Raw genomic sequence first — 24,001 nt, forward strand, 5'->3', positions numbered from 1 at the left:
AATAGATTCAAAATATTTTTGAAGAACAGATGGTATAGACTAGAGGAAGAAATAAACATTGTATGTTAAACATTTTATTGATCAATTAAAATATCATAATTTAAAATGTTTATTCTACTATGGGAATTATGCATGTCTGTGTGTGATTGAAAAAGACACAGAAAGAATGTGGGGAGTGGGATGGGGATTTATTGTCCGAAGTTTAAATGGGACTCTTCTCATGAGGTGAGAGTGAGAAGAGGTATTTTTCTCTCCTCCCCTCCCATCCTCCTCTCTCTCTCTCTCTCTCTCTCTCTCTCTCACACACACACACACACACACGTGCATGCACGCACACACACACACACACAATCAAGCCAGCAGATGGTTTTTCTTCAAGGTGTTAGGAAACTGGCTTGTAGTCTTGCATCGTGTGCCTCTGGGCACTTTGAAACTGCCTCTTCTGCCTATTTTTAAGACCAGTTTGAAAAAAAATGATAGGCAGAGTAGAATAAAGAAACCACCTGTGTGGATTTGATGAAAAAGGCAGACTATAAAGCTAGCAACTCTTTGGAAAGAGTTTAGTTATAGAAAGGCTGCATTCTTATCTTCTAGCACGTCTCTGTTCAGCTTTTTCTACAAGAGAACGAACTCTAGAGAACTGAATACCATCATCTCAGTAAATTAGTCTACTTGACACTAATTTTCAATCATATTCATCTTTCATCTCTATGAAATATTTATGTATAAGAGTTTCCATTCTATTTTAGGAATACTTTCCTTGGATGTATCATTCATCTTTATAAATTATGATAGACTATTTAGATAAATTGTTAGATGCCCCCAAAGTTAAACAAGACCACAAAAGAAAGAAAATATCACCAATCATTGTGTAAAATGTATATTTAAAGTAGTCACTTTGGAGCTAAGAATATTTTCTTTCTACAAAGGAAGATTAGATCATTTAGTGGTGATTTAAATGGCTTTAAAATTTACTTTTCCTTTGGTTCACATATTTAATAGAAAATATAGGGGCCAAGGCTGAGTGTAGAAAAAGAAACCCATTAATTATGGAAGGTACAGGAAAATAACAAGCCCACAAATAGTCCTTGTGTGTCCTGCTCTGCCTGGCATGCCATTGCTCTCCCTCAGAAGTCTGAGCTGTGTCCAAAGTCAGTATAGGCTGCTTTCCTGACAATAGCAGGGTTGTAGTGGAAACTGTCTTCACCACCTAAGTTATGGGGCCTGATACAGTGAATACCATACAAGCAGTGGGTCTGCCTGCCCTAAATTATGCCTGTTCATGTGACCCCATCATTATTCCCAGGATCTGTGCCCTTTGCCCTTGATCTCATTTCTACAGGATTTAGACAAGTGTCAGACCCTTGGAATGCTACACAATAGTGACCTTGATTCCCTAACTTTGCTGGGAAAAAAAGTGAGTTTAAATCTAGTGTTGAACTTATATGGAATGCTTTGTAACTGTGGTAGTCAAATTGTTCTTGATACAAAAGAAGCCCCACCCCTCTTTCAGAGACATCTGTCTTTCAGTCTGGCTCAGGTTTTCTGGTCTTGAGGCCACTTAATGCATTTCTAATAAAACTCTGAGTCTTTGTTGTTGTTGTTGTTGTTGTTGCATTTGGTGCATGGAAAAATTCAGGGGTTTCTCCTTATTGTTAACTTTCCAGATATTATTTTTAAAGCTTTAGTGTTCTAATTGTAAAAATAGAACACTTTCAGGAAAAAAAAGACCAAAAAGCCAAAACACTGCTTGGCAAAACACGAAAGGATAAAGATGGTGGTGTTTAGTGCTTGATGGATGAACAAGTGGTTAAAGGGTGTAATTCGGAACCAAGAAGCACCACCCCATGGCTAGTCCTGAGCCCCTTTGGGGGGAAAAGCAGTCTTTAATTACATCTGGAACTCATTAATTCTTTTTGGAGCCTCTTTCCAGATCAGCTCCCCCATCAGCCACCCATTGAGCAACAGAAATTCCAGATGGTTTCCTCCATATGCCAGTGCTCATTCTCTCAAGTAGGATAGATTGGTCACTGACAGAATAGGGTGGAATATCTGTAGCCAAGGCAGGAAAGGGTGGAAAGCACTGGAACACACTTAAATTAGAGGTGATCCATCACATATATTATTACATGAGTTGTATAAATAACTATTTCTGAGTGATTGCTCTGAAATATCTTGAGTAATTTTATGGAAAGGATGTTACTTCTAGAAAATGTGGCACATAGATGCCAGCTTTTGACTCCTGGAAAAAAGAGAAATCCTCTGCAAGTGTCATTGTAGCTGAGGACTGGTCAATTTAGACCTGCAGATGATCTGCTCTGGAGGCTACATTAGGGTGAATTCTTTTTCTCATGTGACTAGCTGAAATCTTTATTATTGTGATACAAGGAGAATTCCTTTATGAAAATCTCTGTATGCCATGTGCTTATTTTATTTTAGCAGAATTTTCTTGTAAGAGACACATTGGTAGACTCCAGTTTGAAGCATCTGGGAATAAAAACAGAGTTAACCCCCATGTAATTAAAAAGTATGTCATCATTTCAAGTATATCACATTATTTATTCATATATATACCTGTCTTCATCTGATGGTGGGAAACATGACTCGCTCATCTTTAAATTCCTAACACTCATCAAGATTTGTCACATTATAGGAAAGGAAAGGAATAGATAAGAAAAAATGGGGAGATGAATCCAGGGAATTTCAAAGTGAAAAGTGTGGCACCAAAAGAAATAAGACTAATGTTTCTCTTCTTGTCTTCATTCTATACTTTTCCTCTGATAACTATTGGAATTTATGTGTGTGCACACACATGTTTACTTATGCGTGTGTGTGTGTGTGTGTGTGTGGTGGTATTTTTGACCATCTATTATGGGATAAATATTATTCTTCTAGGTCTTGAGAAAATAAAAGTAAGAACATCAGCTGCATTCCTGTTCTCAAGTGGTTATAATAGTCTTTGTGTGATTCATGGGAAATTTGTTGGTACATTTGGAATTGGTAGGGCAATTAAAAGGAAAAATTTTTTCTAAAAGGGGTATAATTTAGACTTCATGTACTTATCATATTTTAGCTGAGAAATACATCTAAAAGCACCACTATCATACTTTTATGTGTATGTGTGAGTACTCTGTGGATGAGAGACAGCATTAGTTCAACAAATCTTATTGTTTTGTACAATCAGGTTTAATAGCTGAATATTGGTTGAATGTGCTATAGGTTGGAACAGATAAAAATCAATTTGTTTAAAACTCTTGCTTTGAGACAGGGAGAATGGAACCAATTTGGAAAACATATTTTAGGATATCATTCAGGAAAACTTTTACAACCTAGCTAGGCAAGCCAACATCGAAATTCAGGAAATGCAGAGAACCCCAGTAAGATACTGTATGAGAAGATCATTCCCTAGACACATAATCATCAACTTCTCCAAGGTCAAAATGAAAGCAAAAATGTTAAAGGCAGCCAGAGAAAGGCCAGGTGACCTACAAAGGGAAGCCCATCAGACAAACTGCAGACCTCTTAATGGAAACACTGTAAGCCAGAAGAGATTGGGGGCAAATATTCAACATTCTTAAAAGAAAAGACATCCCAAGACAGAATTTCTTTTTCTTTCTTTCTTATTTATTTTTGAGATGGAGTCTTGATCTGTCACCCAGGCTGGAGTGCAGTGGTGTGATCTCAGTTCACGGCAATCTCTATCTTCCAGGTTCAAGCAATTCTTGTGCCTCAGCTTCCCAAGTAGCTGGGATTTCAGGTATGCACCACCATGCCTGGCTAATTTTTGTATTTTTAGTAGAGACAGGATTTTGCCATGTTGGCTAGGCTGGTCTTGAACTTCTAGCCTCAAGTGATCCACTTGCCTTGGCCTCCCAAAGTGCTGGAATTACAGGCATGAGCCACCGCACCTGAGCCCCAACCTAGAATTTCTTATCTGGACAAACTAAACTTCATAATTGAAACAGAAATAAGATCCTTTTCAGATAAGCAAATGCTGAGGGAATTTGGTACCACCAGATCTGCCTTATAAGAAATGAAGGAAACACTAAATATGAAAATGAAAAACTATTACCAGTCACTACAAAAACTGAAATACACAGACCAGTGACATTATGGAACAACCACATAAACAAGTCTGCAAAATAACTAGCTAGCATCATCATGACAGGATCAAATACACACAATATCAATACTAGCATTAAATATAAATGGGCTAAATGCCCCAATTAAAAAACACAGAGTCTTTTAAAGCTGGATAAAGAACCAAGACCCATCAGTGTGCTGTCTCCAAGAGTCCTATCTCACATGCAAAGACACACATAGGTTCAAAATAAAGGAAAGAAGAAAAATTTACCAAGCAAATGGAAAACAGAAAAAAGCAGGGGTTGCAATCCTAGTTTCTGACAAAATGGACTTTAAACCAACAAAAATGAAAAAAGACAAGGGCAGTACATAATGGTAAAGCGTTCAATTCAACAAGAAGAGCTAACTATCCTAAATATATATGCACCCAATACTGTAGCACTCAGATTCATAAAGCAAGTTCTTAGAGACCTTCTAAGAGACTTAGACTCCCACACAATAATAGCGTGAGACTTTAACACCCCACTGACAATCTTAGACAGATAATTTAGAACATTAAAAAAGATATTCAGGACCAGAACTCAACTCTGGATAAAGTGGAGCTGATAGATATTTATAGACCTCTCCACCCCAAAACAAAGGAATATACATTCTTCTCATTACCACATAGCACTTACTTTAAAATTGATCATATAATTGGAAGTAAATCACTCTCAGCAAATGCAGAAGAACTGAAATAATAACAGTCTCTCAGACCACAGCACAATCAAATTAGAACATAAGATTAAGAAATCTATTCAAGGACAGGTGTGGTGGCTCATGACTGTTATCCCAGCACTTTGGGAGGCTGAGGTGGGTGGATTGCCTGAGGTCAGGAGTTCAAGACCAGCCTGGGCAATATGGTGAAACCCTGTCTCTACTAAAAATACAAAAATTAGCCAGGTATGGTGGAAGACGCCTGTAATCCCAGCTACTCGGGAGGCTGAAGCAAGGGAATCACTTGAATCCAGGAGGCGGAGGTTGCAGTGAGCTGATATCATACCACTGCACTCCAGCCTGGGCAACAGAGTAATGAGACTCGGTCTCAAAAAAAAAAAAAAAAAAGGTCTATTCAAAACCACACAACACCATGGAAATGAACAACCTCCTCCTTCTCCTGAACGATTCTTGAGTAAATAGTGAAATGCAGGCACAAATCAAAGAGTTATTTCAAACTCATGAGAATGAAGATATACTGTACCAGAATATCTGGGACATAGCTAAAGCAGCATGAAGAGGGAAATTTATAGCACTAAATGCCCACATCTAAAAGCAAGAAAGATCTCAAGTTAACAATCTAACATTACAACTAAAAGAACTAGAGAACCTAGAACAAACAAATGTCAAAGCTAGCAGAAGACAAGAAATAACCAAGATGGGAGCTGAACTGAAGGACATAGAGACATGAAAACCCTTCAAAAAATCAACAAATCTAGGAGCTGTTTTTTTTTTTTTTAAACTAATTAAATAGACTGCTGGCTAGATTAATAAAGAAGAAAAGAGAGAAGATTGAAATAAACACAATCAGAAACAACAAGGGGGATATTACCACTGACCCCAGAGAAACACAAACAACCCTCAGGGAATATTATAAACACCTCTTGCACATAAAATAGAAAATTTAGAAGAAATGGATAAATTCCTGGACACATGCACCCTCCCAAGACTGAACCAGGAAGAAATTGAATCCCTGAATAGATTAATAATGAATTCTGAAAATGAGGCAGTAATAAATAGCCTACCAACCAAAGAAATCCCAGGACCAGGTGGATTCACAGTTGAATTCTACCAGAGTTATGAGGAAGAGCTGGTACTATTTCTACTGAAACTATTCCAAAGAATTAAAAAGGAAGGACTCCTCCCTATCTCATTCCATGAGGTCAGCATCATCCTGATACCAAAACCTGGCAGAGATATGACAAAAAGAAAACATTCAGGCCAATATTATTGATGAACAACAATGCAAAAATTCTCAACAAAATACTGGCAAACTGAATCCAGCAGTGCATCAAAAAGCTTATCCAGCATGATCAAGTAGGCTTCATCCCTGGACTGCAAGGTTGATTTAATATATGCAAATCAGTAAATGTGATTCGCTACACAAACAGAACTAAAGACCAAAACCACATGATTATCTCAATAGATGCAGAAAAGCCCTTTGATAAATTCAACATACATTCAAATTAAAAACTCTCAAATTAAGTATTGAAGAAATATACCTCAAAATAATAAAAGGCATATGTGACAAACTCATAGCCAATATTCTATCGAATGGGCAAAAGCCAGAAGCACTCCCCTTGATAACTTGATAACTGTCACAAGACAAGGATACTCTCTCTCTCACCACTCCTATTCAACGTAGTATTGGAAGTTCTGGCCAGGTCAATTAGGCAAGAGATGGAAATAAAGCATATTTAAATAAGAGGAGAGGAAGTCAAAGTGTCTTTGTTTGCAGATGACATGATCCTACAGCTTGAAAACCCTATTGTCTCAGCCCAAAGATTCTTAAACTGATAAGCAACTTCAGCAAAGTCTCAGGATACAAAATCAATGTGCAAAAATCACTAGCATTTCTATACAGTAACAATAGACATGCCAAGAGCCAAATCACAAATGAACTCCCATTCACAACTGCCACAAGAAGAATAAAATATCTGTGAATACAGCTAACAAGGAAAGTGAAGGACCTCTTCAAGGAGAACTACAAACCACTGCTTAAAGAAATCAGAGATGACACAAACAAATGAAAAAATATTTCATGCTCATGGATAGGAAGAATCAATATCATGAAAATGGCCATACTGTCTAAAGCAATTTATAGATTCATTGCTAGTCCCCTTAAACTACCATTAAGATTCTTCACAGAATTAGTAAAAACTATTTCAAAATTCATATAAAACCAAACAAAAGTCCGAATAGCCAAGGCAATCCTAAGCAAAAAGAGAAAAGCTAGAGGCATCACATGACCCAACTTTACACTGCAGGGCTATGGTAACCAAATAGCATAACAAAACAGCATGGTACTGGTACAAAACAGACACATAGACCAATGGAACAGAAAAAAGAAGGCAGAAACAAGACTGCACACCTATAACCATCTCATCTTTGACAAACCTCAAAAAACAAGCAGTGGGGAAAGAATTTCCTGTTTAATAAATGATGCTGGGAGAATTGGCTAGCCATATGCAAAAAAATGGAAACTAGGCCCCTTTCTTAAACTATATACAAAAATCAACTCAAGATGGAAGAAAGACTTAAATGTAAAACCCACAACTATAAAAACCCTGGAAGAAAACCTAGGCAATACGAGGTTTCAGGACATAGGCACAGGCGAAGATTTCATGATAAGATGCCAAAAGCAATTGCAACAAAAGCAAAAATTGACAAATGGGATATAATTAAACTAAAGAGCCTCTGCACAGCAAAAGAAACTATCATCAGGGTAGTCAAGCTACAGAATGAGAGAAAAATTTTGCAATCTATGCATCTGACAAATGTCTAATATCCAGCATCTATAAAGATCTTAAATTTACAAGAAAAAGCAACCCCATTAAAAAGTGGGCAAAGAACATGAACAGATACCTCTCAAAAGAAGACATACATGCAGCCAACAAACATATGAAAATAAGCTTAACATCATTGATCATTAGAGAAATGCAGATCAAAACCATAATGAGATATCATCTCATACCAGTCAGAATGGCTATTATTAAAAAATCAAAAAACAGATGCTGGTAAGGTTGTAGAGCAAAAGGAATGCTTTTATACTGTTGGTGGGAGTGTAAATTAGTTCAATCATTGTGGAAGATAGTGTGGCGATTCCTCAAAGACTTAGAGGCAGAAATACCATTCGACCCAGCAATCCCATTACTGGGTATATACCCAAAGGAATAGAAACCATTCTGTTTTAAAGACATATGCATACATATGTTCATTGCAGCACTATTCACAATAGCAAAGACATGGAATCAACTTAAATGCCCATGATAGACTGGATACAGAAAATGTGGTACATGGATATAATGAATTACTATGCAGCCATAAAAAGGAATGAGATAATGTCCTTTGCAGGGATATGGATGGAGCTGGAGGCCATTGTCCTTAGTAACCTAATACAGGAACAGAAAACCAAATACCACATGTTCTTGCTTGTAAGTGGGAGCTAAGTGATGAGAACACATGGACACAAGGCAGGGAACAGCACACACTGGGGCCTGTCAGAGGGCAGGTGGTGGGAGGAGGAAGAGGATCAGGAAGAATAGCTAATTGGTTCTGGGCTTAATACCTGAGTGATGGCATGATCTGTGCAGCAGGCCACCCTGGCACAAGTTTACCTGTGTTAACAAACCTGCACATCCTGCTCATGTATCCCTGAATTTAAAATGAAAGATGAAAATTAAATAAATAAGTAAATAAATTAGAGGCAAAGCCCTCTTGTTTTTTACAAATTTTGCTTCAAATAATTCTTAAAGTCATGAACCCATAAAATGTATGCTAAACCTAGAACATTCTCTAGGTACTTCACTCTTTTGTTTGAATATTTTGAAAAGTGCTAGAGATGAGAGTAAGATATAGATTTATTTTTATCTGTTTAGTTTGATCATTCATTTTGTACCAGTCACCAATGAGCTCTTGAATTTAAGGTATGTAGGGGATTAAACTCAACAGATCTGGACGGCATTTATTTAGTGTCTTTATCTTCAGTACTGCAAAAACACTAGGAATTTAAAAAGAAAAAGAATGATCACTTAAGGAAGTCAGAGTGGGAGAGGAAGTCATAATCACACCGAGGACCAGCCCAGTGACAGTTACTTCCTCACATACAATATTGTATGTATATAATTTGAATAATGTGTCTCAGTACTCTGATAGATGTATGTGCAGTGTGTCATTGAAGTGTAAAAGAGAGAGGTTGTTTCTCTAGGGAGAGTGGTGGAGCCAGCGAGGAGAGAGAATATCTTGCTAGCAGAACTAGTGCTTGCTTTGCATCCTGATGGGATAGGACCATACTTTGAGAACCACTGCTCTACATCTAACTGAGAGAAAAGGGGAGGGAAAAGGCATACAGAATTAATGGACCAGGCCTAGAGATGTCATACTTTAATTCTTCTCACATTTTATTGGCTACAACTCAGTCACATGACTTCATCTACCTGCAAAGGAGGTGGAAACCGTAGTCTGTGAACTTAGGAAAACAAGAGAAATGGTTGGTTTACAACTCTATAATCTCTGCCACAGGAGGGCATGGCCATTCTTATAATGCAGGAAGCAGGGAGGGGCTAGGAAAGACAACTCATGACAAGTTAATTTGCTTAGGCATGTCCTTAAGAAGAGCAAGTGCACTGTTTCCTAGAATGAGAGATGAGATGATATTAACAAAAGAATTCCTTATAAATCTTTACATGTGTTGGTGATTATGGCACTAGAAATTTAAGCGAAAATCTTTATTTGATGTCATTAATTAGTGTTGAATTACTGCTAAATTTCAAAAAGTAACACAATGCTTTGGCATACATGAAATACTTACTGTTTTAAATGAAAATGTTGTATTTATATATTACTCTATAATAAATCCCAGGCAAAAGCTATGATTATTTCTTCTGAAGTTATATGAAGACTGCTTTTATGAAAGGGGAAATAAAACATAATGATTTTAAATTGTCCAGTAAGCTCTATAAGCATGGCAAGCTAAGGGACAACAGTAAAAATAATAACATCAAGCGTTTATTAAGCATGCACCATGTACTTTGCCTTATACAATGGGACTTAGGGAATTAGAGACAGCTTACTAATATTGTATAAGCATTTTCAATCTATTAACTCATTTAACTCTCACAAAAATCCTATGAACAAAACAGTTAATTTTAGTATTATTCCCATTCCACAGATGAGAAAACTGAGGCACAGAGCGATAAAGCTATTTGCCTAGACAGCTAGTAAGTAGCAGAATTGGTATTCATATCCAAATAGTCTGCCTTCAGAGGCCAATGTCATGTCTACTGCTCTGTATATCCCTGAAGCTAGAATCAAAAGTGAAGATACAGGAACAAAGGGTAGGGAGCTCATTCGATCTGTGTGTTTCCACTGCAGTAGACTCGAGGCTGCCGGTTGGTGCATAAGGAGTGCATTCTGTCCATGAACGTGGTGTGTTAAGCAATGGTAGCATTTACCAATCAGAACTTATTTTCCTGTTTAGTAAGGCCTAGCCTTTGGCAGACTATTTGTTCTTCCAGTTGCTATACGTGTCCTGGTTTAGATGACACTGTATGCAGGTCCCAAACTGCTGGGAGAATCCTAGAATAAAAGATGTAACTCTTGTTTTTGTGACACATCTGAGCAATTTCTTTTTCTTCCACAGACAGAACTGTCCTTGTGGATACAGATCTTCCATTCTTCAAAGGACTGTATGTGATGGGTACCTTAGACTTCCCTGTGGACAGAAGCAATGTTTTGAGTGTGGCATGCATGGTCATTGCGGGAGGGGAGCTGAAAGTTGGTGAGTAAAGGCACAAGGATTGCAAGCATGTTGGGAATTATACTCTGTGAGAAGGGGCTCTGGGAAACAAATGGTATCATCAAGCAGGTTGCTTAACAGAGTCTGGGGAGGGTTAAGGTAGTAGTGAGTATATTAGTAAAGTTACTCTTTGGCAAGCTTTACACGTGGTCAGAGGTGGCTTGCATTGGTCATTCTCTCATGCCCGTGCACTATCAGGCTGTTTCTGGTCTGCCTGCTGCTGCTCATTCCAGGGCTATTTTTTTTTTAACCTCCTCCAGGCTACAGATCAATTCTTCCAGTAGGTTTTCTTTGTGTCAGAATATGCCTTTAACTCACTCTTTCAGAAGATATCATAGGATGGATTTGATATCATCTGATCAGCTAACTCACAATAAAATTTCAATTACTATCTTAACAATTTCCTGAGAAAATATACTTGAAAGCAAAGCTATGTGCTAGCACTTTACCGGGACAAATAATCCCAAAGACGTGAGAATGAAGGAAAAAGAAAAGTGAGGAGGAAAGGGAGGGAAAGCAAATACAAGGTAGTCATAGCTTCTCAAAGAAGCATGCTTGGTTTGCTTGGTTATGTGGGATATCTTGAGAGAAGCCTTATTAGAACCTCCATATCTTGGGACAATATGGGGGAGGTAGTGAGGAGAAGGTAAGCATCTCACCTGGCCCATTCCACACCATTAACTCCTGTGACTTTGTTATTTTTGTGGCTCCCTGGGTAGCTAGGGAAGGACCAGGGAATCAGTAGGTGCCAGGAGATGAGGCTCCTCTTGCTGGGAAGCGGATCATGTTACTGGGGCCCCAGGACAGGCAGAATGGAATGGATCTGAGGTAGTGTATTAACCAGATTTGCCTTACTTAATTAAAAAAAACCTGAAATGTTATGGGTAGACTATATACTTAGAACTGTTGTAAGCGATGGGTATAAATGCTGAAAAGACGTGTACCCTGTCTCCAAAGGAACTACTTTAGAACTTTAGTAAGGCATTCTACTTTGCCCCAGGAAGAAGATTAAAAGAGAATTCCCAGAAAAAAAAATCATATCATATTCCAAAGAAATATATCTCTGGTGGTAAGGAAATATTTAGATATCATTGTGAGGTAGCATGATAATTTTAGAATCTCTGTTGGGAGAAAATTCTAGATCTAATTACCTGAACAAAGGTTAAGTCACTGTAAAAAGATTTCTGAAAAAATATGGTCAATCCTTTTCTTGAATACTTCCAGTGACAAAAAAAATCAAAACCTTTCAAGGCAACCTGTTCCCACTATTTAAAATCCTATTAGAATTCTTTTTGTTCCATTAAGCTAAAGTCTATCTTCCTCCAATTTCCATAGGTTCAGGCTCTTCCCCTTGAGCCATTCTGGACAGGTATCATACTCCTTTTAATTCTATAGCACTTCATTCACATCTTCTTGAATCTTTTCTGTTTTAGGTCATACAGTTTATAACCATGGTTCATAGTTATTGCTGTTTTAAGTATTTTTTTTAGTGTATGGTACAAAACTGCAAATACAGGAAAACAAAGAGAATTATATGGTGGAAATGAAGTGATCACTCAAAGTTTCTGAGCGCAAATATTTCCAAGTGCAAATATAGCCATTTTGGTGTTTTATCTCAAAATCATTTTTTTCTTACACACACACACACACACACGCATATATTTCAAAACGTAGGGCATATACTTTGATTTTTTTTGATCCTATATAAACAATGTAAAAATTTCTGCAACTCATTATATTTCAAAGGCCCAACTTTAATGATTTCAACATTATATAATATATGGGAATATATAGATATGCATGCATGTATAATAATTTAGCCATTTTTCTCTTGTTAAGCATCTAAGTTATTTCAGATTTTTGTCCTTGTAACTCACTCTGCAATGAACATTCAATAATTAAATCATTATTCATAGCTTCGTTTCCTTAGGATGGGCTTTTAAACGTGAAATTAATGGGCCTAAGGATAAGAACATTTTTTAAAGGTTTTTAATACATGCTGCCAAATTGCTTTTCAGAAAAATTTTACAAATTTGTACACCCCATTTCCCATAGATTATTATGAGATTCCCTCTTTCTTGCTGGCATTGCCTCTAAACACAACTTTGTTTTGTTTAATTCCTCTGAAAGCCAGGGAGAAAGAACTATTCCCAGGTGGGATCGGCCTATTCTGAACAGAATGAAACGAGTATAGCAGTTAACAGAATGGGCTCTAAGTCAGATGGTGGAGGGACCAAATCCACCTTGGCCACCTATTGGCTGTTTGACCTTCAGCAAGTCAACCTCTGGGCACCTTCATTTCTTCATCTGCAACATATGTAGGATAACAGTAGAACCTTCCTCAGAGAGATATTAAACATAACAGCTCACAGGAAATGCTTGGTATATGGTAGGTGTTCAATAAATGTTTATCAGCCAGGGTGCCCACAGAAAATATATGTCATATGCATTAGACAGTTTGAAGGGATTTAAATAAAGGAATGATTTACAAAGATCGAAATGGGATGAGGTATACCCTAGGGCTAGTAAAGTCACGTATCCTTACTACCTCTTGCAATAAAGGACTGAGGAAAGAATGTTACAGGAACCCAGAGATAAAGAGAGAGGTTTAGAGATGGTTGTCAGATCACCCCAGAGGCATGGCCTTTGTATGGTTGGGATTCACCCAGTACAAGGAAGGAACTACAGGAATAAACACTCTTTTTTTTTTTTTTGAGACGGAGTCTCGCTCTGTCCCCCAGGCTGGAGTGCAGTGGCCGGATCTCAGCTCACTGCAAGCTCCGCCTCCCGGGTTCACGCCATTCTCCTGCCTCAGCCTCCCGGAGTAGCTGGGACTACAGGCGCCCGCTACCTCGCCCAGCTAGTTTTTGTATTTTTTAGTAGAGACGGGGTTTCACCGTGTTAGCCAGGATGGTCTCGATCTCCTGACCTCGTGATCCACCCGTCTTGGCCTCCCAAAGTGCTGGGATTACAGGCTTGAGCCACCGCGCCCGGCCAGGAATAAACACTCTTATCTCATTCTTTTGCTTCCCTCCTGTCTTCTGCTTGTGCTACCATTTGGCCACATCCGACTGGAAGTCAGAGTAAAGGAGAACTTGATGCAGTACACAAAGGTCAGCCACATCCTGGGGCACTGGGTAGGGTGGAGAAGCACAGAGCTTGGAAATGGAGGTGTCGACAAAAGCTCTCCAGCACAGCCTCCAGCTATCAGAACAGATATGTTTCTTCTGTTAATACAGCCAAATATTAAACTGACTTCTTTATCCAGCCAGGTCATGCTGTTAGTCCTGCCAACTACATTGTTGGCTCTGATTCCTGCTCTTTTTATTTGTGCTGCCACAAATACATATCTCTACATTGTACAGTTGTGTTGGGCTTATTTTGTTTTCCTTGGGTTTTGAGGGAATCTAAGGGCAATACTTTTTACCCATCTCTTCATTTAATTATTTTAGTTCGTCTTTCTACACTGGAGATATTTTCTTGAAGTCTGGTCTTTTCCTCACAGATTGCTACCATTTGCCCATTTGTTTAACATTGTGTAAAATTCTCATCTAATTAATTGAGAAATATTAAATAACATTGAACCCTGTTCTTAATACTACAAAACTTATTTCCAGTTGATATCTTCTATTGCAAAGATTGATCTTTTCTTAGGTAAGTTATATTTGGATTTCTAAGGTCACTTATTACTATAATATATAGCTTGCTGCCTGAAAAATTTGTACCTTTGAAGGTAAGTGACACTGTGCCACTTTCCAGCTTTACTTTATATATTTCAGGTCTCATTAAAAAATTTCTCCATTCCCAATTCTATTTTTTACCCATCACTAGATAGTGGTGTATTCTTTTCCTCCTTGCTTCATCCATGTGTTCCAGGCCTAAAGGTTGGTTATTGGAACCCATCTGCCCAGTCCTATGTGTATTATGCCCAAAGGAAGACTTTCAACCCATCTGTCCAATTTTACCACACCCTAAAGAAATCCCAACATGAAATAGATAATAAGACTAGTTAGTAAATAAACTTAATAGATTTGGACATTGGCACAGAGTGCTGCCAGTGTATGCCTGCTATCTGCTTTTTTTTTTTTTTTCTTTTGAGATGGAGTTTTGCTCTTGTTGCCCGGGCAGGAGTGCAGTGGCGTGATCTCAGCTCACTGTAACCTCTGCCTTCCAGTTTTAAGTAATTCTCCTGCCTCAGCCTCCCAAGTAGCTGGGATTACAGCCACCCGCCACCATGTTGGCTCAGCTAATTTTTGTATTTTTATTAGAGACAGGGTTTCACCATGTTGGCCAGGCTGGTCTCGAATTCCTGACCTCGTGATCCACCTGCCTTGGCCTCCCAAAGTGCTGGGATTATAGGCATGAGCCACCATGCCCAACTGGTGGTCCTGCTTTTAAGGCAGCTGGTGCTGGCAAAGGTATCAATGGACTTTTAATAGAGTTGAATCATAGAATGCTAGAATTAGAAAGGAAGCTCAAGATCAAAGCTTTGCTTAGAGGGCTACAGCTGCATCACAAATGCCAAACTCAATTTCATTCTTCGCTCAGTGCTTGTCTCATTAGTCTGATAAAACACTTAAGATAAGCTTAAAGAATTACACATGTGTGTCCATTCTTTCATTTATCATGGGTTTACTCAGTGCCTACCGTGTACCAAGTGCCATGGGGGCATACTGGGCATATAGAAACAGAAATCATGAACCCGAATTTTCAAGAGGTGTCTCAATAAAATAGTGTGACAAACGAGTAAAAACATGATTGGAAGGGTCATGTCTTCCAACCTAGAGGAAGCTTAAAGATAAAGGAAGAGATGTGAACAGGTACATATTTTAGATGAGCATTATACTTTCGGGAAACTGCAGGGAATGGGTATGTCTGGATAGCCAGCTTTGTATGAAATGGTGGTAGTAGATGAAGCACCTTGACCTGATATACTATGCTAAGGAGTTTGGATTTTCCTATGAAGGCAGTGGGTAGTCACTGGATAGTTTTAAGTAAGGAAGTGACATGATTATATTTATTCTTGGAAAAATTAGTGCTGGAAGTGTAGAGAATGCACTTAAAAGGGACACAGTGAAAAAGGAGAAGTCTACTGAGATGTTTTAGGAAAGTAATTGTAAGGGAGTGAACTAAGGTTTACTCTTTAACAGGAGTTAAAGAGGAAAGAATGAATTAGAGATGCATTGAGGAGGTAAAAATCACTAGAACCTAGTGATAATTTTGATCTGAGGTAAGGAGGAGTTGTTTGGGATATATCCAAGGTTTCGGGTTGGGAGATCTGGGTCAATGGGGATGCCAAGAATGAGTGCCCTTTCCTCACTCTGTTAGTTGAATGGCCCTCGGCAAGTTATATGAACTAGCTGTGTCTCAGTACCCTTATCTCCAAGGTAGAAATAGTAATAGTACATATTTCATAGAGGTTTTTAAAAATTAAATGAGTTAATATTTATTAAAGTGCTTGAACAATGTTGAGTATGCAGTAAACTTTATACAGTGGTTTGTTAAATACCCAGACTCATAAATCTCAAGGTTAGATTTCAATGAAATATGCAAGTGATAATATCTAGAAGGCAAGTAGACTTATGAATAAAGAAACCAATGAGAGAGGTCTGTGCTAAATGTACATATTTGAGGATCATCAGCTCAAATGTGAAATTAAAGATGTGAATAAAATTGGCCAAACAGATTTTGTGGATAGAAATTTTGAGGAGCACCAGTCTTTGAAGGGTGGTAGAGGAAGCTGAGTTCAGGAACAAGAATGAAAAAAAAAAAAAAAAAAGTTATATAGGTGGAAAGAAAATGAAATGACAAGAAAATAATATCTTGAAACAAAGAAGGCAATTTACAAGAGGAAGTGGTCAGTAATATGAGATACAGTGGAAATGACAAAGAAAATAGAAAAGAAAACTGGCCATCTTATTCCAGCTGTTTGTTTTTTATAATGGCTGATAAATATAGTTTTGACACAAATTGTTACTTTTCATGTAAAACAAATAAAAATTCAACATTTACTGCTTCAGGAGCAATAACTTTTCATAAGCTCAATACCATTTATCTATTCGTTAACAACTTCGTTTTTTGGCTTTAGTATAGCCTGAGGTGTCATTGAACATATTGAATTTCATGGTTGAAAATGAATAGTTGTCCATATTGAGTCATGGCATCAAACCTTTATGGGATTGCTTTCACGAATAACTGATTTTCTTTTGGATGGTGAAATGAAATGGATAAATAGATACTAAGGAGAAAATAATTCCTCCGATATGGTGATTTTCCAAAGTTTCCTTTGTAGATTTGTCCCTTCCTCCTTTATCTCCTCCTCACCTCCCTCTTTCATTGAGTGCCAACTCAGAGCCAGGCATTCTTTCTGGCATTTGAATATTCCACAGGGAACAAGACGTTCAGTAGTGAACAGTTCCTGCTTGCATTATTTTATTGGGGGAAACAGACAAATAGTAAAATAAATGAGGAAGATAAGTTTAGATGGCAATACATTCTCTGAAAGAAACTAAACAGGAACATTAATTAATGAGAGATCCAGGCTGGATGCTGGCAACCATATGTTAGATAGTTAGTAAAGACCTTTCTAACAAGTCAATGTGACATCAGACTGTAGAGACAAGAAAAAGCTAGACCTGCAAAGATTGGAACAAGAACATTTCAGGCTGAGGGAGAGTTAGTGCAAAGGTCCCGAGGGAGAAATGTGCTTTGTGTAGTAGTCGTGAGGCAGAAAGGCAGCCCCCGTAGTTGGAGAATCGTAAATAGTAGTGAGTTTATAGTGAACATCATGAGTTTCATGGGGCAGATTTTGAGATATAGAGTGTTGCTTTCTAAAGCATTAAAGAACAAAATGAGTCCAAATTATGCTGTGAATTGCTACTTATTGATAGTCTCTTGAGTATGGCTTTAATAAGACAGAAATTAACTTCATAAATATGGAAATTCCAGAGACATGAATTATGATTTTAGTTTAGTAACTCATTGTACAATTTCTGGAAAATACCCCAATAGTAGATTCATAACTGTGATGTTGCAAATCTCTGTAATTGTTTGAAACATCTGTCTCGTTTTATTGGTAAGGAAACTGAAATCCAGAGAGATTACAGATTTGTTTCAAGGTCTCAGAGCTGACAAAAAACAGGACCAAGACAAGTGGCTATTTTAGCTATCTTAAATATTGTCCTTCAAGCCTTTGCCCAAGGACTACCTTTACTATTTAATGGCAAAAACCACAATTACTTTTGCGCCAATCTAATATGAAGCCTCTCTTGTCTCCATGCAGTAAATTTCAGCGTACCTTTCCTTCTGGTCCATGCTACTCATTCATGTTGCCATTATTGCATTCAGTGATGACATGAATAGCATTAGTGTCTATCTCCATTAAATAATTAATTAGTGTCTTATCTCCAGTAAATGATAGACTTCATCAGAGCATTTTATAACCCTAGTACCTACTGCATTGTAGAATTCTGATAATATGCTGTTATGACTAATAATCTATACACAAGTGAATGGGCATATTTAGGTTTGTCTTTCAGTTCACTGCCTTTTTCTTGGAAAACATTTAATCTCCTTAGACTTAAATGTCTACATCTGTGAGGAAGAAATTATGGTGTTAATGTTTAGATGGCTACAATATATTTATCCCCTATGTGAAAGGAAAAAAGGAGGTATAAAATCAAATTGAAAACGTTGGTGTCTTGTAGGAATTCAAAGTATTTTCATTTTTACATCTGTTAGAACAGGAAAACCGACTTAAAAATGTCCCCAACTCAAAGCTTGTTCAATAAACACTTGTTTGTTGATTTAAATGTTTTTAAAAACATATAAAAGCTTTGCCCATGAATAACTGTCTGAGTCCATCCCTCTCATCAGTGTCTCCTCTTACATGAGACATTGTGCCCATGCTTTAACAAACGTGTTCCTTGTTGTTTTAGATATCAATGCTGTTAACTTGTTATTGACTCAAACATTCAACTCAATAAAGACTGTTTTAATCTTATACTTTTAAAACTGCGAATGAAAAATCTTCTTTTCATACTTTTTAGGAAGACTCTAGAGAGATGTTACCAATAATAATACATTTGTATTAATTATTAAAATAATATAAATGTACCATTTAAATAATATAAAATAATAATAAATTTATATAATTTTATAAAGTTTTTTGTATTGTAAAAATACATTTGTGAGACAAATATTCTGATGGATATTTACAGCTTAATAGAACCCTCCTTGATCCCTAAGTCAACAAGATATGCCCCAACCATTGCCATCCCTGGGGACACAGCAGTTCATTGTTCCTTTGGCCTGTCACAACCAGGTCACATGATGCATTGTCTAGTTGCTCAGTAATTATACTAGGCACTCGGCTTTTATCCTAAAACTTGTCACATATTGTTTTTCAGGGTCAGTGATGGGTATTTGTCAGCCCTGTCTCACATTTGTAGCCAGGAGCCTAAGGTCATCATTAGCACATGCCTTTGATTGTCAGGAAATGAAGTACTAGGTATATGGAAGTTTCTTTCATTGCTTCCATGATTGGGACTTTCTCAATCCTAAAGAAGAAGAAAAATCCATACACAGTTTATTGCCTTTCAAACCGACAGTTCTGTAAGGCTCATTGGATGATTAAGTAATAACAAGGAGACAAACCTGAGAAAAGTGTAGATTAAAACATATCCTCCAGCTTAAAGCCACAATACCCAGTAGTCAGACCCATTGAGCAGCCAGAGAGAATCTTGTATGTGATGTTCATTTAAAAAATATATGAAGTTAAAAAGTATGTCCTCCTTCAAATTTAACTATGATTAGAAAAAGACACAAATACCCACGCATGCAATGTGTAAAATATAAGTGTACATAGATATCTGCAGAATAGATGGTTTGTTCAGTTTATTTAGATGGACAGTTCCCTAATCAAGCTAACAGTTGCTTGATAAAATAAAAAGGTGACATAAAAGGGATGTGACTTTTAAAGCTGTTACTTATTTAGCTGTAGGAGCAAAAGTGTAAAAGCTTTGCCCCTTAGAGGTACAGAAAAAGCTAAAACTAATTTCTGTGCTTGGAGAGTCCCTAATAAGGCTGGAGCCAACAGTTAAATAATACTTATTTCAAAATGATATTAAGAATAGAAAGATCTGTTTATTTTCTGGTGGATATTAGTTCTCTCATAACATCACATTATCCTTAAATCTATGTGTGTGTGTTTGTGCGTGTGTGTGTGTGTATATTTTTAATATATTTTTTAACCCAAACGCTAATACAAATAAAGATTCTTCTGTCCTATTAGGACATCAGTTAGTCTTTACTAAAGGCATTCGCAGTGATCATCTTTCCTATTTTAATAATTTTTAAATCAGTCTTTCTTAAACTGTACTTTTGACTCATGAATCCATATAACAGTAATATAATATTTCTTAGGGATTTATTTAGTTATTAAAATAATCAAATAATAAATTTATTATAAAATATTTAATTTTGCATACAAACAAAATAATTTTAAGAAAACTAGTGAATAAATGAATGAATGAATGATTTGTTTTTTTAGTTAGAAAACTTACAGGAATGTTTCAGTTTAAGGTAAACTTTGTGTTTTCTGAAGTTCCTTGGGCTGGACATTGAAATAAGTAGTCACTTAATATTTTTACTTTGAAATGTCTAATGTCTAGCTAGTACTTTAGAAATTAGATATTACTTGCTAGGAAGAACTTGCCTTATTTTTTTAAGTTTTCAAATTTAAAGGTTAAATTTGAATAAGTGTGATACCTCCATGGTTACTATTACTATCTTTTTTACTACTATTATTAATACTGCTAAAAGCCAATATTTTTAAAAAACATGTATCATATACAGACACTGTGCCTTGTACTATTAGCATGGACTAAATCATTTAACCCTCACAAAAAATGGATGCTATTATTGTGCCTATTTTATCATTGAGGAAACTGAGGCTTAAAGAAATGAGGTAATTTGCTTAACCTTATGGAGGAAGTTTTAAGAACTTTTGTACATTTTGCAAGTAGTGAATGAATAACATATTTTCATGTTTATTTTAATATTCCATTAATTGATAAGTTGAGAGGCCTCATTAAAAATGAAAATTTGTCAGCCTGAATAAAATCACTGTATGAGCGGTTGGACATTATCATTTAATAATGCCTACTGATTTTTATAACCAATTTTTATCTTACTGGACTGCAAGCCCCATTCTACCCTACATTTATTTTCAGACGGAATCAGTTCTATTGGGGAGGAATGTTTTAGGAATAAGCGGGTCAAATATACACTGCGAATTAAAAGCTACTTCAGAAAAACATGTGTGCTGCAATTTACTTGATTCAGTGCTATTTACCAGCTTGGGTTTATATGATAGTAAGAAGGTTCTAGAGGCTCTGGGCTGGAGAAAGTCGCTATTACAGGGCATGAGAAAAATAGTTATGCTTTGGATAGAAGCTCAACTTCCAAAGTCATCACCGTTTAACCCACTTCTGAGGACAAGGGAAAAATGTACAAAATTTATTTTGGGGGTAATTTCTTTATCTTTCATGTGCAATCAATGTATTTATAGAGTTTTAAGATTAACTCAGATAAAAATACAAATTATATAAAAATACAATTTTTGCTTTGAATTCAGTGAATAGCACCTGGAAAATAGTATATTCAGAAGATGTGACTAAAATTTTGGCCAGTTTCCCCTCTTTTGATCAACAAAACTTATTGAAGAATATTCTTGGAACATAGTCATTTAATATATTTTTATTAATTGTGGAAAATGACACACATATACAACAAATTTTATAAAATGAAAAATATATGCTTAATTAAACATTATAAATCCAATCTACTGGATATGTAGTGAGATCTCATTCTTGTTTTAATTTTTGTTTCTTTTTTATGATATGATTGAGCATAGTAGAATGTATTTATTATTTATTTGAGAGTATCTTGTTTTGTGAAATAGCTGTTCTCTTACTCTTTTTTAATGATGAATGTACCTGTTTTATATTTATTTACCGAAGTTATTTATATATTTTGGAATGTATCTTTTGTCTGTTATATGTAGTACAAATGTCTTTTCCCACTCTGTGGCTTGCTTTTTTACTTTCTTTTTTCTTTTTTTTATTCTTTTGAGATGGAGTCTCGCTCTGTCACCAGACTGGAGTACAATGTGGCACGATCTTGGCTCACTGCAACCTCTGTGACAGGGATTCAAGCTATTCTCCTGCCTTAGACTCTTGATTAGCTGGGACTACAGGTGTGTGGCACCATGCCCAGCTAATTTTTGTATTTTTAGTAGAGACAAAGTTTCACCATGTTGGCCAGGATGGTCTAGATCTCTTGACCTTGTGATCCACCTGCCTCGGCCTCCCAAAGTGTTTGGATTAAAGGCATGAGCCACCACGTCCAGCCGCTTTTTTACTTTCTTAATGGTATTCTTTAATAATTGGAAAAATCTTTAATATAGCTTACTTTTGAAAATTTTTTATTACGAATTATAAATTTTGGTGGAATTATGGTCAGAAAACAAATGCTGTATAATTCCAAATTTTTTAAATTTGCTAAACTGCTTTATCGTCATATGATCAATTTTTTAAAATGTCTTGTGCATGCTTTAAAAGAATGTACATTCTTTGTGGGTCTAGTTTTCCATCTATGCCTGTTATGTCAAATATGCAAATTGTATTATTCAAAACTGCTGTATCATTACTGTATTTTTTTTTTTTTTTTTTTTTTTAGCAACAGTTGTGTTGGCTTTACAACAAGTGTTATAGGTATATCCATTTGTTCTTGTAGTCCTGTTGATTTTTGCAGTATATATTTTTAAGCTATAACTGGTAGGTACATAAATGCTTAAAAGTTGCAATTTACTGGTGAAGTTAGTCTTTTATTACTATGGGGGTATTTCTCTTTATTCCAATTGTTTTCTCCAGGAGGGTTGGTAAAAATTACCAAGTTAAACATTTCTGGAATAAAATATCTTCAAATAAACTCTGCTGGGAGTACATAGTTTCTTCTTGCGCTCACTGAGAGAAGGAGGCAATCAGGTAAATGGCCCTTACAGTATAGTTTTAGAAGTATTGTGGTAAAACATGGCATTCTGTGATAGCCCTTAGAAGGTCACTTAACCCAGACTTAGTTGACAAGGCCCTTTCCAGAAGAGATGGCATCTGAACTGGGTTTGAGAGTATGTAAGAGTTGGCCATGACAAAAACAGGAATGAAGGCAGAGAGGGGCAGAGGCAAGGGAGTATATGGTTGCTTGGGGACTTGTACGTTTCAGCTATTAAGTATGTCAAAAAGTCTGCGAAGAAAGGAAGCAGTTTAAAATGGACAAAAATATTTCTAATTGTTTGCTATTTCAAGGTGTTTTTAAATGTTGCCAATTATAAATAAATAACACTGCAGTGGAGGACTTTGGGCATTATTCTTTGCCCTAGTCCCCTACAAGTTCTTTAGGACAAATTGCTTGAAGTAGAGTTACTTTAGCAAGCGGTACAGAACATTTTACACACAAAAGGGGGCATCTAATTCCAGATCATAGAAGGCTTTCAGGAATAAATTATGGTGGAGTCAAGTTTTACGGGATGAATCAGAGTTAGTTAAGATGAAGGTAAAACATGTAAATGCTGGGAAATCTCATGAGCACAGAGGAGAGTGAGTTGAGGGAAGGGTAAATAATTTCTTATGGGTTGGCTTGGTACAAGGTCTGGTGAGTCATGTTGATAGAGTGGGCTTAAGTGCATACTAGGATTATACTTGATTCCATCAAAGAGCTTTAGTTAATAAAATAAGGAAATGTCCTTTTTTCTTATTCTTACCTTTTGAAGTTCCTGGAACCCATTTGTACCATATTCCTCAAATAATTATAACGATTATCTTTCATATGCCAGAACTCATTTTCTTCCATCTCACATGATTTTAGCATCTGGAACACATTGTTTCCCCTTCACTGCCTACCATTATACTAAGTAATGTCTGCTTCCCTTTACTTCTTTTCTGTTCCTCCATATCCACATGTCCTAGGATGGTACTTATTAAGTCTAAGGCCCAACTTTGCCATTTAACAGTTATGTGATTCCTGACAAGCTACTTAACCTCTCTTTGCCTCAGTTTCCTCATCAGAACCTCAACTGTATTCGTCATAAAATTGTGAGAATTAAATTGTGCGTGTGAAAACATCCGGAATGTCTTTGCAGCACAATGACAATTTTATTCCTGCCCATTATGAATACATAAATTTGCCCAGGTTTAATATGCCTCTTGCCATAGTTTAGAGAAGCTTTACAAAGGTAAATCAAGGATGAGCTGCATATCCTTAGCATCTTCTGTCTCAGAAGTGGCTACCCTCATTTAGGGGCAAAGC

General features: G+C 36.7%; 1 protein-coding gene across 1 annotated transcript in view; it reads left to right on the top strand.

Moving 5' to 3' along the window:
* Window positions 1-24,001, top strand: part of PKHD1 (PKHD1 ciliary IPT domain containing fibrocystin/polyductin) — a 467,968-nt gene that overhangs the window by 284,715 nt on the left and 159,252 nt on the right. The window contains 1 exon segment of the mRNA XM_010364246.2: window positions 10,481-10,618. Coding sequence (XP_010362548.2) covers window positions 10,481-10,618 — 138 coding nt within the window.

Source organism: Rhinopithecus roxellana, chromosome 4, assembly GCF_007565055.1.
Source record: "Rhinopithecus roxellana isolate Shanxi Qingling chromosome 4, ASM756505v1, whole genome shotgun sequence".
NCBI classification, from domain to species: domain Eukaryota; kingdom Metazoa; phylum Chordata; class Mammalia; order Primates; family Cercopithecidae; genus Rhinopithecus; species Rhinopithecus roxellana.